This window comes from Salmo salar, chromosome 04 (genome assembly GCF_965601325.2).
Source record: "Salmo salar chromosome 04, fSalSal1, whole genome shotgun sequence".
Taxonomy (NCBI): Eukaryota; Metazoa; Chordata; class Actinopteri; order Salmoniformes; family Salmonidae; genus Salmo; species Salmo salar.
The window spans coordinates 42,530,588-42,547,526 of record NC_138294.1 but is presented as its reverse complement, the minus strand read 5'-3'; the positions used below and the strand labels follow the sequence as shown (position 1 = coordinate 42,547,526).

Here is a 16,939-nt window from a genome sequence, read left to right as displayed (position 1 = left end):
CCGTCACAGAACAGCGCAAACTGGCTCTAACCAGAATAGAAAGAGGAGTGGCAGGCCCTGGTGCACAACTGAGCAAGAGGACAAGTGCATTAGTGTCTAGTTTGAGAAACAGACGCCTCACAAGACCTCAATTGGCAGCTTCATTAAATAGGAACCGCAAAACACCAGTCTCAATGTCAACAGTGAAGAGGCGACTCTGGGATGCTGGCCTTCTAGGCAGAGTTCCTCTGTCCAGTGTCTGTGTTCTTTAGCCTTTTTATTGGCCAGTCTGAGATTTGGCTTTTTCTTTGCAACTCTGCCTAGAAGGCCAGCATCCCGGAGTCGCCTCTTCACTATTGACGTTGAGACTGGTGTTTTGCGGGTACTATTTAATGAAGCTGCCAGTTGAGGACAGTTTTGCTAACACGGACTGGAATATCTTCTGGGATTCTTCCGATGGCATTGAGGAGTACACCACATCAGTTATTGGCTTCATCAATAAGTGCATCGATGACGTCGTCCCCACAGTGACCGTACGTACATACCCCAACCAGAAGCCATGGACTACAGGCAGCATCCGCACTGAGCTAAATGCTAGAGCTGCCGCTTTCAAGGAGTGGGACTCTAACCCGGAAGCTTATAAGAAATCCCGCTATGCCCTCCGACGAACCATCAAACAGGCAAAGCATCAATACAGGACTAAGATCAAATGGTACTACACCGGCTCTGACACTCGTTGGATGTGGCAGGGCTTGCAATCCATTACAGACTACAAAGGGAAGCACAGCCGAGAGCTGCCCAGTGACACAAGCCTACCAGACAAGCTAAACTTCTTCTATGCTCGCTTCGAGGCAAATAACACTGAAACATGCATGAGAGCACCAGCTGTTCCGAAAGACTGTGTGATCACGCTCTCCGCAGCTGATGTGAGTAAGACCTTTAAACAGGTCAACATTCACAAGGCCGCAGGGCCAGACGGATTACCAGGACGTGTACTGCGAGAATGCGCTGACCAACTGGCATGTGTCTTCACTGACATTTTCAACCTCTCCCTGTCCGAGTCTGTAATACCAACATATTTTAAGCAGACCACCATAGTCCCTGTGCCCAAGAACACTAAGGTTACCTGCCTAAATATCTACCGACCCGTAGCACTCACGTCTGTAGCCATGAAGTGCTTTGAAAGGCTGGTCATGGCTCACATTCCCAGAAACCCTAGACCCACTCCAATTTGTATACCACCCCAACAGATCCACAGATGATGCAATCTCTATTGCACTCCACACTGCCCTTCCCCACCTGGACAAAAGGAACACTTATATGAGAATGCTATTCATTGACTACAGCTCAGCGTTCAACACCATAGTGCCCTCAAAGCTCATCAATAAGCTAAGGACCCTGGGACTAAACACCTCCCTCTGCAACTGGATCCTGGACTTCCTGACGGGCCGCCCCTAGGTGGTAAGGGTAGGTAACAACACATCTGCCACGCTGATCCTCAACACAGGGGCCCCTCAGGGGTGCGTGATCAGCCCCCTCCTGTACTCCCTGTTCACTCATGACCGCACGACCAGGCACGACTCCAACACCATCATTAAATTTGCAGATGACATAGTGGTGGCCTGATCACCGACAACGATGAGACAGCCTATAGGGAGGAGGTCAAAGACCTGGCTGTGTGGTGCCAGGACAACAACCTCTCCCTCAACATGATCAAGACAAAGATGATTGTGGACTACAGGAAAAAGAGGACCTAGCATGCCCCCATTCTCATCGATGGGGCTGCAGTGGAACAGGTTGAGAGCTTCAAGTTCCTTGATGTTCACATCACCAACAAACTAACATGGTTCAAGCACACCAAGACAGTTATGAAGAGGGCATGACAAAACCTATTCCCCCTCAGGAGACTGAAAAGATTTAGCATGGGTCCTCAGATCCTCAAAAGGTTCTACAGCTGCAAAATCGAGAGCATCCTGACTGGTTGCATCACTGCCTGGTATGGCAACTGCTCGGCCAACTGCAAGGCACTACAGAGGGTAGTGTGAACAGCCCAGTGCATCACTGGGGCCAAGCTTCCTACCATCCAGGACCTGTATACCAGGCGGTGTCAGAGGAAGCCCCTAAAAGTTGTCAAAGACTCCAGCCACCCTAGTCTTAGACTCTTCTCTCTGCTACCGCATGGAAAGCTGTCCAAGAGGCTTCTAAACAGCTTCTACGTCCAAGTCATAAGACTTATGAACGTCTAGTCAAATGGCTACTTAGACTATTTGCAGTGCCCCCCCTCCCCCCTCACCCACTCTTTACACCACTGCTACTCTCTGTTGTCATCTATTCATAGTCACTTCAATAACTCTACCTACATGTACATACTACCTCAACTAGCCGGTGCCACAACACATTGACTCTGTATCGGTACCCCCTTCTATATAGTCTCGCTATTGTTATTTTACTGCTGCTTTTTAATTACTTGTTATTTTTATCTCTTATTCTTATTCGTATTTTTTTTTTAACTGCTGTTGGTTAGGGGCTCATAAGTAAGCATTTCACTGTAAAGTCTACACATGTTGTATTCGGCGCATGTGACTAATAAAATTTGATTTAATTTGATTTCACTTGTGAGGCGTCTGTTTCTCAAACTATATTAAAATACACATATTGTACCTTCAGAGGTACACACTATGATCTTACGTGGTACTGTTCGGTACCTTTTAGGGTACATTTTGGAGATAAAGATAAAATATTTTGAGTATAAAGGTACAATCATCACACTCACTCTCAAAAAAAAGGGTATAGGTTGTGAAGGTACCTTTCTGTTTCCCAGAGTACAAACATATTTTGTGTACGCTCAATACCCTCTCACTCTCAAAAAAAGGGGTATGGTGTGAAGGTACATTTCTGTTTCCCAGAGTACAAACATATTTAGTGTGCCTTCAATAACCTCAATACCCACCATAAGGTACAATGATGCATTTTTGCCACCTAAAAGGAACTAATGGCTTTGTCACTGGGGTGGTACCCTAAAAAGGCACATTTGTACCATAATCATGAACATGTTTTTACAATTGTTTTTAATATATTGGTTTTTGCATGTACATTGATTGATTGATTAATCTTATGCTGCACAAAGATAAATAACATATATTTTTCTAACTAATCCAATCAATTAGTTCGATTTATTACACCGGTTACTGAAATGGTTGTCCCAGTTTAAATGGCTTATGTAGTCTCCTCACAATGTATCTAATCCTGGCAGTTATTATGAATGTGGGTGAATAAAAATTGTGGGTGAATAAAAATTCCAACTCCAGGATATCCTCACTCTGGCTGGATTCCAATAGGAATTATGCATCACTTTTCAAGCCAGCATAATGTGACTTGCCCGCAGGGTTGCTAAATTCTGTTAACTTTCCCACATTTCCCAGGTTTTCCAGAAATCCTGTTTTGAAAATTCCTTGAAACTGGAGGGAATAGGCAGGGCATCTGGAATCCTTCAACCAGGACATCTGGGAATTTGGGGAAATGTGCTGGAATGTTCCAGTGCTTCTTGCAGGCATGATTTGGCTTGTAAACCATGAGTGTCAGGCCACTGTATTAGGGTAAAACTACTGTAGGTCTTAAAATAAGGCCTGATGAGATATATAATGTATTGTCATAATGAGTTGAATTTTAATGGTAACATTCACCAAGGAACTCAGTTGGTTAAAGTCACAGGACTGAAAATTCAACAACCATGTCTCTGTCACTAACAAATACAGTCATGGGTGGTAACTCTACAATTTACTCGAGAAGGCAAGACACAGTGCAAAATAATATTTGTGGCGTGGCTTAGTCTGTGGGTGTGGCTTTCAGCTAGTTATTTTTGGCCACCTGTGAGTGGAAGTGTTGTACCAGTTTAAGTGATCTATTGTAAAGGTACGTTTTTGTCATTTACAATGAACAAATGGCTTTGTCACTGTGGTGGTAACCTATAAAGGCAAAAAAACTGCTTTTGTTCCTGTGGTCTATATGTAATGATGGTACTATCTGAGGTATGAACTGGGGTACAATGACATGTATGTACCTATAACTAAAGGTACAAAGGATGACCATACAGGGTACCATGTCAGGGACAAGCGGTTGTACCCTTTTAAGAACAAATCTAAACCTTTTCTAAGAGTGTATAAAACCTGTGGTTAATTAATAATAATCTAATGTCTTGCAGTTAATTCATATGTTCCAATAATCTGATGTCTTGCAGGGTGAGGATGGACAGCATGGCATGCTTGGACCACAGGGGCCTCCAGGGCTAAAGGTGTGAAATATTATTATTCCTTCCTGTTCCTCCTCTCCCTTCTCTTTCCCAATCTCACTCTATCTCCATGTCTGTGACAGGGGGAACAGGGGCATGCTGGTGACCAGGGCAGGAGTGGCCTTGATGGACTACCAGGGATGAAGGTAAAGAGGAAGAATCGTAAAGAGGAAGAATCGTAAATGGAGATCTTGAAATATGAATATACAGCCATTAATCAATTCACAGGGTTGACCCTATGTATTGATGCACTGGAATGACAGGCATGCTGACGTTCCACTGTGTGTATTCACTCTATGTTCTCGTTCAGGGGGAGAAGGGGGACACAGGAGACACAGGGCCTCAGGGGGACATGGTGAGTGGCTCCTCATATCACACTCTTTGACCTAAAGTCATCTACTGTGGGTCTATGAAAAAATATCTGCATTAGACACATCTTCCAAGATTAAGACATTTATTTTTTTCTTCATTCATTCTACCTGTGTGTTTCACTCTGTCTCCCTCTGCAGGGCTTACCCGGAAACAAGGCTGTTCTTGACTCCTATGATATCGGCCTTGGCCATGTCTTTCAGGTGAGTTCTTAATTGGGTTCTTTAAAAGTTGATCTGAAACAACATTCTGCATTGTACTGCGACCCCACAAATTCAGATTGTACTATTTTATTAATGATTAAAAGTATCACACACCATAATATTATTCTAGGAATGCATTATGTGTAACAGTCCCCTGTGCAGTACAAAGTCTCACTTTCCTTTTCTACTTTTCTACTTTTCTACGTTTTATTATTCCTGCAGGGCCCCCCAGGGCCACCAGGGCCACCAGGAGGACAAGGGCCAAAGGTGAGAGTTGTGGCTGAGTGGTTAAGGCGATGGACTCCTAATCCTTTGTGCTGTGCATGTATGGGTTTGAATCCCATCCTCGTCTGTGGAAGAGATTTTGTTCTGGAGAGATTTGTCATTGTAGCCTATATATTGTATCTATTATACATAATGCACAGTGTGTTATTTATATTATCTGACTGTAAGTTGTTCTAGATAAGAGTGTCAGCTAAATGACCAAAATGTCAATGTATCAAATATGTTGGCATATCCAGCATTGGGGCAGTGATCTACAGTATGGCTTTGGTTTATGGATATACAATAGGCACACACATGTTTTCCTGTCTCCTTCATGCCAACAGGGAGAATCAGGCTCACATGGTGCACCTGGAGCTGATGGGGATAGGGTAAACGACATGACTCTGTAATAATGAATTATTATTGTACTAGACATCATTGTATCCACCTCATGTTGTGCCTCCTCTCTGTAGGGAGCCAAAGGGGAGAGAGGTGATGACGGGATGCCTGGAGTGGCAGGGGAAAAGGGAGAGAGAGGTCTGATGGGCCTAACTGGGCTTGCGGTAAGTGGGATATGGGCTGTGTCCTGATGGATACCCAATGGGCTATAGGCATGGCAGTCTAGTATCCCACTGCCTTGTAGATTTTGTCCATATAATGTATTTTTTCTCTCTTAGGGAGCTGACAGCAAAAAAGGAGAGAGAGGAGATTCAAGGTTTGAGGACAATCTGGTCAGTAATGTTTTAGATACCAAACTGTTAAGTGTGATATCTCATCATGGTCGAGTAGTGTTATATGATTGTGTGACCTCTGGTTATCCTAATGCTCTTTGCTTCAGGCCCAGATTATCTCTATCGCAGGCCCTCCTGGCCCCCCCGGACCTCCTGGGCTCCAGGGATTCATGGTGGGTAACTGGTCCCTCTGTCTTCTTAATAATAGGGGGGTATCAAAAGCTTAAACTCTCTAGATACCAATGTTCTCTCTGCAAAGGGATGACTGTCAAACATTCCATACTCAACCTGTTCTCAGAGGAACCTAGTAAATCCCAATGTCTACTTTGTTGTAAAATGTTTTTAAATTATCTATGTGCTTTAATATGCTCTTGTGATGAACAGTGTTTACAAAGAGAATGAGATAACACATTGTGTTTTTCAGGGACATCACGGAATGCCTGGCCCCAAGGTGTGTTGTCAGGGCTCTGATCTCTTCCTGCCCCTAGAATGACATAGGATTCTTTAGGCTACTAAAGCTGCACTGGAATGCCCTGTCATTCAAAATGTTGCTTTAACAGATAATGAAAAGCTGGATGTTAGAATAGGGGAGGAAAATTGTACTTGCGGTAAATCAGAGAGAAGATGGATTATAAATTCACAAGGAAATGAAAGCAATAGCTTGAAATTGTGCTTTTGTCAATGTCTCACAGGGGGAACCAGGTGAGATAGTGAAAGGAGAAAAGGGGGATGCAGGTGACAGAGGACCTCCTGGGTTAAGGGTAATTATATCCTATTCTGTCTCACTCATACTGCATGTTACGGTTGGGGTGCATTCGGAATATCTGAATTTAATTCAATTCAACCCATTAATTGAAATTGGAATTTGAATTGGACACCCCCCACAGGAAGCAGAATATTAATTCCATTTAAATTAAAGGAAGTAGAATTCAACATGAAGCATGACAGTCTCATTCCTTTGACTAATCTTTTACCATAAGCATCTGCCATTTATTGCTGCAAAGAATACCGATGTTGTTTCAAATATTAGCTTGATTGCAACTCAAACATGTCACACAGAATTATGAATTTTTATGAACCTACAAAAGAATCTTCGAACATGTCCACACTACTATAATTATTTAAATTCATTATTTAAAAAAATATATTTTAAAATCTGTTTCAACCATATTTATTTTTTTACATAGTATTGATCACTGTATGTCAAAATAAACATGAGCATAATTTTCCAGGCTCAGATCCCAGTTCAGATCCTGGATGAGCCCCCAGGACCATGTTTCGAGTTTCATGTTGGGTCTTCCAACGAGTGCTGCAAAAGTTGGGTGTTGCCCATTGCCCCTCTAGTGCCTACCACCCAGAGTCTCAAGGTGTTCTTGTTGAGAGTCTATGAAGTTTATGTTGAGAGCTTACTGCTTTGAGTTCGAAAAAGACTGGGATGAAGGGGTCCCTCTTTCGTTGTTTGCAGTGTGGGAGGTTTTTCAAGAAACTCTTGGTTTCAGTCTGAATGAACTCGTGTTTGGACATCATGTCAGAGGTATGTTGAGCTTGTAAGGTGGTTGCAGAGAGGTGGTTGCAGGACCATAACCCAAAAACGAAAACAATCCTGTATCTGATCTTCCCTGTTTTCATTTAGCTCCACTTTTTGGTTTGCTTCCTGTCTAAGTTTGGTGTGGCTTTTCTTAATTTTGTTTGCCTCTTCTTGGGCAAAAGTTACTCATGATGGGAGTGGTGTCATTTAGGTTCCAGTTGTTGTTGCTAGTCAACTTTCAGTAGACACCCCCATGAGTATCTTTCAGAAACCCTCCTAGAATCCCACCTGTTTCGTTTTAATTGTTCTTAGGGACTCTTTGTTAGTTTCCCCTTTTGTTTGAATGACAATTTTGGGTTTCTTGCTAGGGAACGTAACAAAATGGGGGCTCGTTGCACATGCCGATTGAAAGCAATATTCAAAGAGTTAGTCTATACTGCTTTGTTGGAGGAGGAAATCCTTTCAGAGAGAGAGGCTAATGAAAAGGCTGCTACGGGTAGTGCGATGAGTCCCATAGACGTGCAACTGAGGGAGTTAGAACTAAAGACAAAGTTGGAGCCAGACAACAAGAACAAGAACGTGAGCATGCCATTCGATTACAATAGAGATTTGGAAGTACTCCGAATCAGAGTTCGATCTTGGTCGGAACAGCCGGCTTGTACCGCCTTTCAACTAAAAGGAGTTGGATGTATATTTTACTCTGTTTGAGGGGATTGCCACATCCCTAAAATGGTCACGAGATATCCTCCAAAGTGCTCTTGTGGGAAAAGTTATTGACCATAGCTCAGATTATGACACTGTTAAAGCTGCTATCCTTCAGGCTTATGAGTTGGTCCCAGATGCATACAGACAACATTTCTGTAAATTATGAAAGACAAAATCACAAAGCCATGTTGAATTTGCAAGGGAACAAGCATTACTTTTTGATCGCTGGAATGGTTCTCAAGAGGTCAAGGAACTTGAAGATTTAAAAACCCTCATACTGCTCGAGCAGTTAAAGAATTGCCTTCATGAAAGGGTTGCTACACTACATGACCAAAAGTATGTGGTCACCTGCTCGTCGAACATCTCATTCCAAAATCATGGGCATTAATATGGAGTGGGGACTTGCTTCCATTCAGCCACAAGAGCATTAGTGAGGTCGGATACTGATGTTGGGAGATTAGGCCTGGCTCGCAGTCGGCGTTCCAATTCATTCCAAAGGTGTTTGATGGGATAGAGGTCAGGGCTCTGTGCAGGCCAGTCAAGTTCTTCCACACCGATCTTGACTAATCATTTCTGTATGGACCTCGCTTTGTGCATGGGGGCATTATGATGCTGAAACAGGAAAAAGCCTTCCCCAAACTGTTGCCACAAAGTTGGAAGCACAGAATCGTCTAGAATGTCATTGTATGCTGTAGCGTTAAGATTTCCCTAGCCCGAACCATGAAAACAGCCCTCGACCATTATTCCTCATTCACCAAACTTTACAGTTGGCACTACGCATTGGGGCAGGTAGTGTTCTCCTGGCATCCGCCAAACCCAGTTTTATCCGTCGGGCTGCCAGATGGTGAAGCGTGATTCATCATTCCAGAGAACGCATTTCCACTGCTCCAGAGTCCAAAGGCGGCGAGCTTTACACCAGTCCAGCCGACGCTTGGCATTGCGCATGGTGATCTTAGGCTTGTGTGTGGCTGCTCAGCCATGGAAACCCATTTCTTGAAGCTCCCGACGAACAGTTCTTGTGCTGACGTTGCTTCCAGAGGCAGGTTGGAACTCCGTAGTGAGTGTTGCAACCAAGGACAGACGATTTTTACACGGTACACGCTTCAGCACTCGGCGGTCCCATTCTGTGAGCTTGTGTGGCCTACCAATTCCTGGCTGAGCCGTTGTTGCTCCTAGACTTTTCCACTTCACAATAACAGCACTTACAGATGACTGGGACAGCTCTAGCAGGGCAGAAATTTGACTAACTGACTTGTTAGAAAGGTGGCATCCTATGACGATGCCACTTTGAAAGTCACTGAGCTCTTCAGCAAGGCCATTCTTCTGCCAATGTTTGTCTATGGATATTGCATGGCTGGGTGCTCAATTTTATAGATTTGCCAATAACGGGTGCGGCTGAAATAGCCGAATCCACTAATTTGAAGGGGTGTCCACATACTTTTGTATATATAGTGTACCTACATTTATGAGCACAAGAATCTCACTCTTGAGAAAGCTGCAGTCCGTGCAGATGAGTTTGTGTTGACACATAAAACTACATTCACAAACAAAGCACCCAGTAGTTAGCCCTGCGAGGTCTCATTCATTTTGGACAATGATTTGGCTGGAGGGAAGGTCGTGCCAAATCCTGTCGTTTGTAAGGAACCCAGACCGGAGGAACCTGATGGGTTATTAGAAAAGTACCCTACAGTGTTCCCAGAGTGTGCCGTTACAAGTGCTATGTCTAAGAAAGTTGCCGGGAGCAAGTCTAGTGTTGAGGAGGATGTCAGTGATCCCATCATGTTTGATCTGTCTGAGACGTTTATGTGTGATCCTGATTTCAGTAAACCTCCTGAGTTGACCTTTCCTTTGAAAACACCAAAGGTGAGCAAGTTTGTAGGACCACTAAGGAAGAGGGGGACCCTACAGTTGACACTTCAATGTCTCGGAAGCAGCTGATTGCAGAACAGAGTAAAGATGTTTCCCTCCTCTTTTTGCTGAGATACGTCCAGAGGAGGAGTTTGATGAAGATTGTGTGGGTTACTTTGACAGAGATGGTGTTCTGATGAGGAAATGGCATTCTCGTGCCACTTCTGGGCAAGACGATTGGCAAAGGTTATGTCAAATTGTGGTTCCAGTTACTCTTTGACAACAGATACTGAGGTTGGCTCGCGATGGTAGTATGGCAGGCCTTCTTGGGGTTAACAAGACGTATGACCGTATCTTGCGTAACTTATTCTGGCCTGGTCTGAAACAGTATGTTGTGGCTTACTGTAAATCCTGTTATGTTTGCCAGTGGACGGTTAACCGAACCAAGCTGTACCAGTTGCAGCTTTGAAGCCTTGGTTGTTGTTAGTGATTCTTTTAGTTCCCCCTTCTGTTTTAGATACAGTTTTTGGTTTCTTGCTAGGGAAAGTAATAATAGTGATGTGTAGAATAAATTAACCATTTGAATGACACTGAATTACCTAATTCTACTTTATTTCTGCTTCCTGTGAGGTGTGGCCAATTCAAATTATATTCAAATTCAATAATTACATTGGAATAAATGAGGAATTAGCAACTCAATTCACAATTGTCCCCAACCCTGCTGCGTATAACATTACGACCCACATAACTGATGACACTATTTCTGCACACAGGGTATTCAGGGTCTTCCAGGTTCTACAGGATTGGTTGGTCTCCCTGGCACCATAGGGAGAAAGGTTAGCAGCATTTTTCATATGCCCTGTTTGTAGAGGATACGGACATGGCATCAGAGTCCCTTGCAGTATTTTTCAAAGTAAGCTGCTTCAGAATTAACTTCAATCATATTTAATTTCAACAGGGAGAGCAAGGATTGCCGGGATTAGATGTAAGTGTGTCTAAATCTGTCACATCCCCCCAGATACTAGTCTGGTTGACAAAGACCCTTCATTAACCACTACTTCTCTCCATGTCAGGGTTTCCCCGGGCTGATGGGAGAAAAAGGGGACAGAGGGAACAGAGGAGATAAGGTGTGCATCAGCCACAACAGTGGCTACTGTGGCTACGTTTATTAATCTTCTATTACCAAGCATGTTATAGTAAAATCTGGAGAAGACTTTGATGCTCGACGAGAGACTTGTCTCCTCTGTGGTCCTCTCTAGCAGTTGGTAAAGCATAGAGGGTGCTACGCTTGGATAGTGGGTTTGATTCCTGGAACCACCCATACGTACAAAGTTTTTATGCAGGCCTGACTAAGCCCCTTTGGGTAAAAGTATCCGCTAAATATATTATGATATATTATTGTTTTGTCACTCTTCTCTCTCAGGGTGACAGCGGGATGCTGGGAAAGAAGGGACTGAAGGGACAGAAGGGCGAGGAGGGCCCCCCTGGACTGGACCAGCCCTGTCCTGTGGTATGTCACTTCTTCCTGTTGCCTCTACGCTCACTCTTCCTCAAACACTGTCTTTTCATTCAAGGGCAATATTTCTCTAAATAACACAATTATTAGGTTACATTTAGTAGAGCAGAGTTTATGTAAGGGATAATCAATGAGGGGCAATGCCTTCTATGAAAAATAATGAATGGAGTGGAAAGTGTGTTCCATGACGCGTTATTTTCCAGAGAACGCATAGAGCCCTGAGTTGATTATCCCTTTCATACCATGGCTATAATTTAACACATTTGCCATTAGAAATGTGTTCATTTTCCTGTAGAAATGTGTTCAACATCCACTGCAGTAGCTAGAAAGTTTACTAGATATCTACCAAACAAATAGACTTGCTAGTTTAGCTTACCAAACCATCAGTTCTAGCTTGCTATTATGAGAATCGAATTCAACAATAGCAATACTGTTTTCAATTTGACTTTTGCTTTCAAAAGCAGCTCAAACAAAACATGTAAAAATGATATAATAAGGCTCCTCGTGGTTTGTGATGTATGGCCAATATACCACGGCGTTGCGTCGTGCCTAAGAACAGTCCTTAGCCGTGGTATATTGGCCATATGCCACACCTCCTCGGGCCTTATTGCTTTTATATATCCATTATCCATGAGCTGTTCACATACTGTACATTTTTATATTGACATTGACTTCAGAAGAGACCAACCTACCATCCCAGTGCTGGAGAATAACGGACAGATCACTGAGCAAGTAGAGGACTATAAATACCTAGGAACCATCCTTGAACCACAAAGCTCTCCTTCAAAAGGAAAACCAAACATATTTACTCTAAATGTCAACATTCTTGTTCTTGAGGAAGTTTAATGTACACCAATCCATCCACCAAGCATTTTATGAATGCTTTATAAAATCCATGCTATCGTTTGATATTGTGGGGTAGTTTGGTGCTCTAGGAAACACTAGTCAGAACCCATTGAACAGGGTAACAATAATCAGTGGGAAGGTCATTGGAGAAAGCCAGGAACGCCCACACTCCATGACGGGGCACAGATATAGATATCTGGCATACAAGTCCAAGAGGGCAGCTTCAAGTTGTATGCCAACATCCATCAAACTCCTCAATTCTTGAAGTTCTTATTTTTATTGGGATATATACTGAACAAAATTATAAACACAACATGTAAAGTGTTCGTCCCATGTTTCATGAGCTGAAATAAAAGATCTCAGAAAATCTTATTCTTTTGTGCACAAATGCCTTTACATCCCTGTTAGTGAGTATTCCTCCTTTGCCAAGATAATCCATCTACCTTAAAGGTGTGGCATATCAAGAAGCTGATTAAACAGAATGATAATTACACAGGTGCACCTTGTGCTGGGGACTATAAAAGGCCACTCTAAAATGTGCAGTTTTGCCACACAACAAAATGCCACAGATGTCTCAAGTTCTGACGGAGCGTGCAATTGGCATGATGGCTGCAGGAATGTCCATCAGAGCTGTTGCAATGAATTTAATGTTAATTTCACTACCATAAGCCACCACCAACATCGTTTTAGAGGAGTTGGCAGTAACATTAAACAGTATGTCCAACCAGCCTCACAACCGCAGACCACGTGTAACCACGCCAGCCCAGGACTTCTGATCTACAGGATCGTCTGAGACCAGCCACCCGGACAGCTAATGAAACTAGGATTTGTACAACCAAAGAATTTCTCCACAATCTGTCAGAAACCGTCTCAGGGAAGCTCATCTGCCCGCTTGTTGTCCTCACCAGGGTCTTGACCTGACTGCAGTTCAGCATCGTAACCGACTTCAGTGGGCAAATGCTAACCTTCGATGGTCACTGGCACGCTGGAGAAGTGTACTCTTCACGGATGAATCCCGGTTTCAACTGTGCCGGGCAGATGGCAGCTTGTATGGCGTCATTTGGGCAAGCAGTTTGCTGATGTCAACGTTGTGTACAGAGTGCCCCATGGTGGCGGTGGGGTTATGGTATGGGCAGGCATAAGCTACGGGCAATGAACACACAACTGCATTGTATCGATGGCAATTTGAATGCACAGAGATACCGTGATGAGGTATTGAAGCCCATTGTTGTGCCATGGAAGCTGAAAATGTCCCAGTTCTTCCATGGCCTGCATACCAGACATGTCACCCATTGAGCATATTTGGGATGCTCTGGATCGACCTGTACGACAGTGAGTTCCAGTTCCCGCCAATATCCAGCAATTTTGTACAGCCAGTGAAGAGGAGTGGGACAACATTCTACAGGCCACAATCAACAGCCTGATCAACTCTATGCAAAGGAGATGTGTCTTGCTGCATGAGGCAAATGGTGGTCACACCAGATACTGACTGATTTCTGATCCATGGCCTTACCTTTTTTTAAAGGTATCTGTGACCAACAGATGGTAATCTGTATTCCCAGTCATGTGAAATCCATAGGGTCTAATGAATTTATTTCAATTGACTGATTTCCTTATATGACCTGTAACTCAGTAAAATCTTTGAAATGAATATACCACACCTCTCATTTACCCCTTGCCCCTGCCTGTCTTCCTGCTCTCTGTGATGCAGTGGTAGCCATACTTTGCCAGCAACAAACCAGCAAGACTCTCCATCTTTGGTCACTGTAATATGGCATTAGTTAATGGATGGTTTGACGGCATGATTGTGGTGTTAGATATTTCTCCTCAGAGTCTGAATTATACTGTGACATTTGGGGGTCTGTTTTCCTCTCACTGAACTTCCTGTTATTTTCTGGGCCTAATAGTAAAGGCTTGCTTCATCCTGCAACAAGCCATAGTTTTCATAGCCTGGCATCCTTGATCAACCAAATCTAAACTATATCTCTAGGGCAATACTTACGATTCATCGGGTTGAATGTGTCCTTCACTATCAAATATGTATTTAAAACACGCTTTTATCCAGGGTCTCCTTTTTTCCGCCTGTAGAAGTGGAAGATTACGTGGTAGCTTATTCAGTCTCATGTGACTGTGTGGTCTAGAATGGGCTTCAATGGCTGCCAATGGAAGACCCTGGATAAAAACATGTTTTAAATGCTTATTTGATAGCGAAAGACACCTTCAACCCGACGAATAGTAAGTATTGTTCCCAGGGGTTGGAACTTTTTCAATCATTTAATTCTGAACAGAACCATTATTTATTTCTTGTTACGTTTCACTTTTCTGACCAGCAAAATAAAGTTCGGAACCAGTTTGAAACAAAAAAAAGTTACGGTTTATATTGTTCCTTTCTTTTCCTATTTAAACCTCTGTAATATTGTATACTTTTACATTTAGCTCGACATTAAATTACTTCAACAATCAGTGTGGATAGAGCAGCTTGCTATGGCGTGGGTAAGCTATTTGCATGCATTGGACACACGAGTGTAGGGCGTGAGATGCGACTGAAATTTTGCAGGTGGGGAGAGAATGAGAGAGGGTGAAGGAGGAGGCTTGGCTTGAAGTGCTGGGCATCTTGTTGTTGTGACATGCAGCTTCTATGAAGGAACTTTGAATGTCTTTGAAATTTAGAGAGTTGGCTTTATGTTGGACCAGCTACTGTAGCTAGCTAGCTAGCTAACAAGCTTGTGTTTCCAGAATTAAAATAAAAACATTTTACCTTTTGTTAACAAATCCAAACGTGATAACTATAGTATCTTTAACTAGCATTGAAAAGGTTAATCCATTCTCCTCTAATAACAAATCTCTCTCCTTAATTTCTGAATCATGCTTAGGTCAGTAGGCTACTAGATTATGCTTGGAGGGGAGGGGCAGATAGCCTACTCACATACTGGCAAAGATTTTTAGCAGGCAGGCAGGCAGGCATAGGAATAAGCTTCTGAGTGACAGTGAGGTCTTTGCATATGTGCTTTGTTGCGTTTTTTTGTGGGACTGGAAAAAGATACCTGGAACTTAAAATAACATTATTAACCAGTTCCCATGCTTCTAAAATAGTGGTTCTGTTCTGGAACAGTATAAATCACTTTTGTTCTCGGTTCTGATTCTGTTCCTCGAAAAATAGTTATTTTCCGGTTTTCAGTTCTGTTCCCTGAACCATTTCCAACCCCTGATTGTTTTAATATAGATATTGGATGTGCCTCTGTTGACTGGAAACATTATTTTGGTGAAACCCAATATTTTAGATTTGGTTGATCAAGTACACCAGGCTACGGAAGCTTCCGCAAAGAGCCATCTGTCTGTAAACAATGTCTCTTTGTGTGATGAACCAAAGCAAATACATGTATTTTAACAGTAAACATGTATTACCCCGTGATGTTTTAATCTGATTGTCAAACAAATCACTTAAAAAAGTAGCCTACCTGCGCACGTTTGTCCACTCCAAAGTAACTCCACATCCAAACAGCGCACTGGGAGCACGCCATTTGATGAATGGAAAGATACTGTTACAAAATACCAAAAAGTGTAATGACATTCGGCGATTGTCATTAGGCCTACACACTGGTAGCCTGAATTAAGTGATTTGTCTTGCTGACAAATGTACCTTTTTTGTAAAAACAAAAGTTGAGACACTTGAAATACGGGACACAAATTCAGCTGTCTGTCCCGAGCTCATCAGCATGGGAAACTGTAAGGGCGCAGTTGATACAATGTTGCAAGTTTGCTAGCGAAAATTCAAGACAGACAGAGAGAGAGGCAGACAGGCAGGCAGAGTAGAGCGATGACTATGACTGAAAGAACCTGAACCAACTACATTTTAAACAAACAGGAGATTGGTGAAATTAGAAGGGGGGGGGGGGGGGGGGGGGGGGGCTGAGCCTGGTCCTCCTACCACTTTGTTGTTACAAGACACCCGTATTTATCTGTGGGCAATGCAATACTGCATGTTTGTTTAATGAAGGTGTTTCTTTTCTATCACCAGGGTCGGGATGGATTGCCCATACCAGGGTGTTCACATAAGGTTTGTACAGCAATAGTACTTCTATGAGGCTCTGTTTGTTTGGCCTGCTCTAGCCCAAGTAGGCATTTGGCTCTCTTGGGGGAGTTTAAGAAGTTTTATACAAAGGGAGGGTCTAATCCTGAATGTTGATTGGTTAAAACCACATTCTAGCCGGTATCTATTCAACAAGATACTACCAAGTTACCACCATCTAAATCTATGATGTTAAAATGCCTATTTACTCTGTTCCGTCTGACTACGCAATCCACTTTTTCATCAGCCCATGCAAGCAATTTATCAACTTGATCTCCACTATAAAACGCATCTAGACATTATCTCACATTTCTTTTAGACTAACATTTAGTTTCAACAGGGGAGATTTGTATAAACCTTGCGGTCTGGCTCTCCGACATTTACAACATTGTTTCAATATTCAAATTCGATCTCCAGCTGTCCCATAGTAATGAACGTGTCTGGAGTCGGGACGAGACAGACAGGCAGCGTTTCTCAGCCAGTTTAAATCATGAATCAGCTGGCATAATTTTTATGGATATATACAAAGAAATGTCAATTGAAAAAAGGTAAAACAAAGTGCAGCTAGTTTGCAGTCTTTCCAGCTTCAGTTT

General features: G+C 42.9%; 1 protein-coding gene across 4 annotated transcripts in view; it reads left to right on the top strand.

Moving 5' to 3' along the window:
• Window positions 1–16,939, top strand: part of LOC106602916 (uncharacterized) — a 46,646-nt gene that overhangs the window by 25,948 nt on the left and 3,759 nt on the right. For all 4 annotated transcript variants that reach the window (XM_014195914.3, XM_014195911.3, XM_014195917.3 and 1 more), the window contains 16 exons: window positions 4,217–4,270; window positions 4,351–4,413; window positions 4,578–4,622; window positions 4,777–4,839; window positions 5,062–5,106; window positions 5,448–5,492; window positions 5,577–5,666; window positions 5,781–5,834; window positions 5,942–6,007; window positions 6,259–6,285; window positions 6,527–6,595; window positions 10,689–10,751; window positions 10,874–10,900; window positions 10,989–11,042; window positions 11,339–11,425; window positions 16,296–16,334. In XM_014195914.3, coding sequence (XP_014051389.3) covers window positions 4,217–4,270; window positions 4,351–4,413; window positions 4,578–4,622; window positions 4,777–4,839; window positions 5,062–5,106; window positions 5,448–5,492; window positions 5,577–5,666; window positions 5,781–5,834; window positions 5,942–6,007; window positions 6,259–6,285; window positions 6,527–6,595; window positions 10,689–10,751; window positions 10,874–10,900; window positions 10,989–11,042; window positions 11,339–11,425; window positions 16,296–16,334 — 891 coding nt within the window. The remainder of the gene's footprint in view (window positions 1–4,216; window positions 4,271–4,350; window positions 4,414–4,577; window positions 4,623–4,776; window positions 4,840–5,061; window positions 5,107–5,447; window positions 5,493–5,576; window positions 5,667–5,780; window positions 5,835–5,941; window positions 6,008–6,258; window positions 6,286–6,526; window positions 6,596–10,688; window positions 10,752–10,873; window positions 10,901–10,988; window positions 11,043–11,338; window positions 11,426–16,295; window positions 16,335–16,939) is intronic.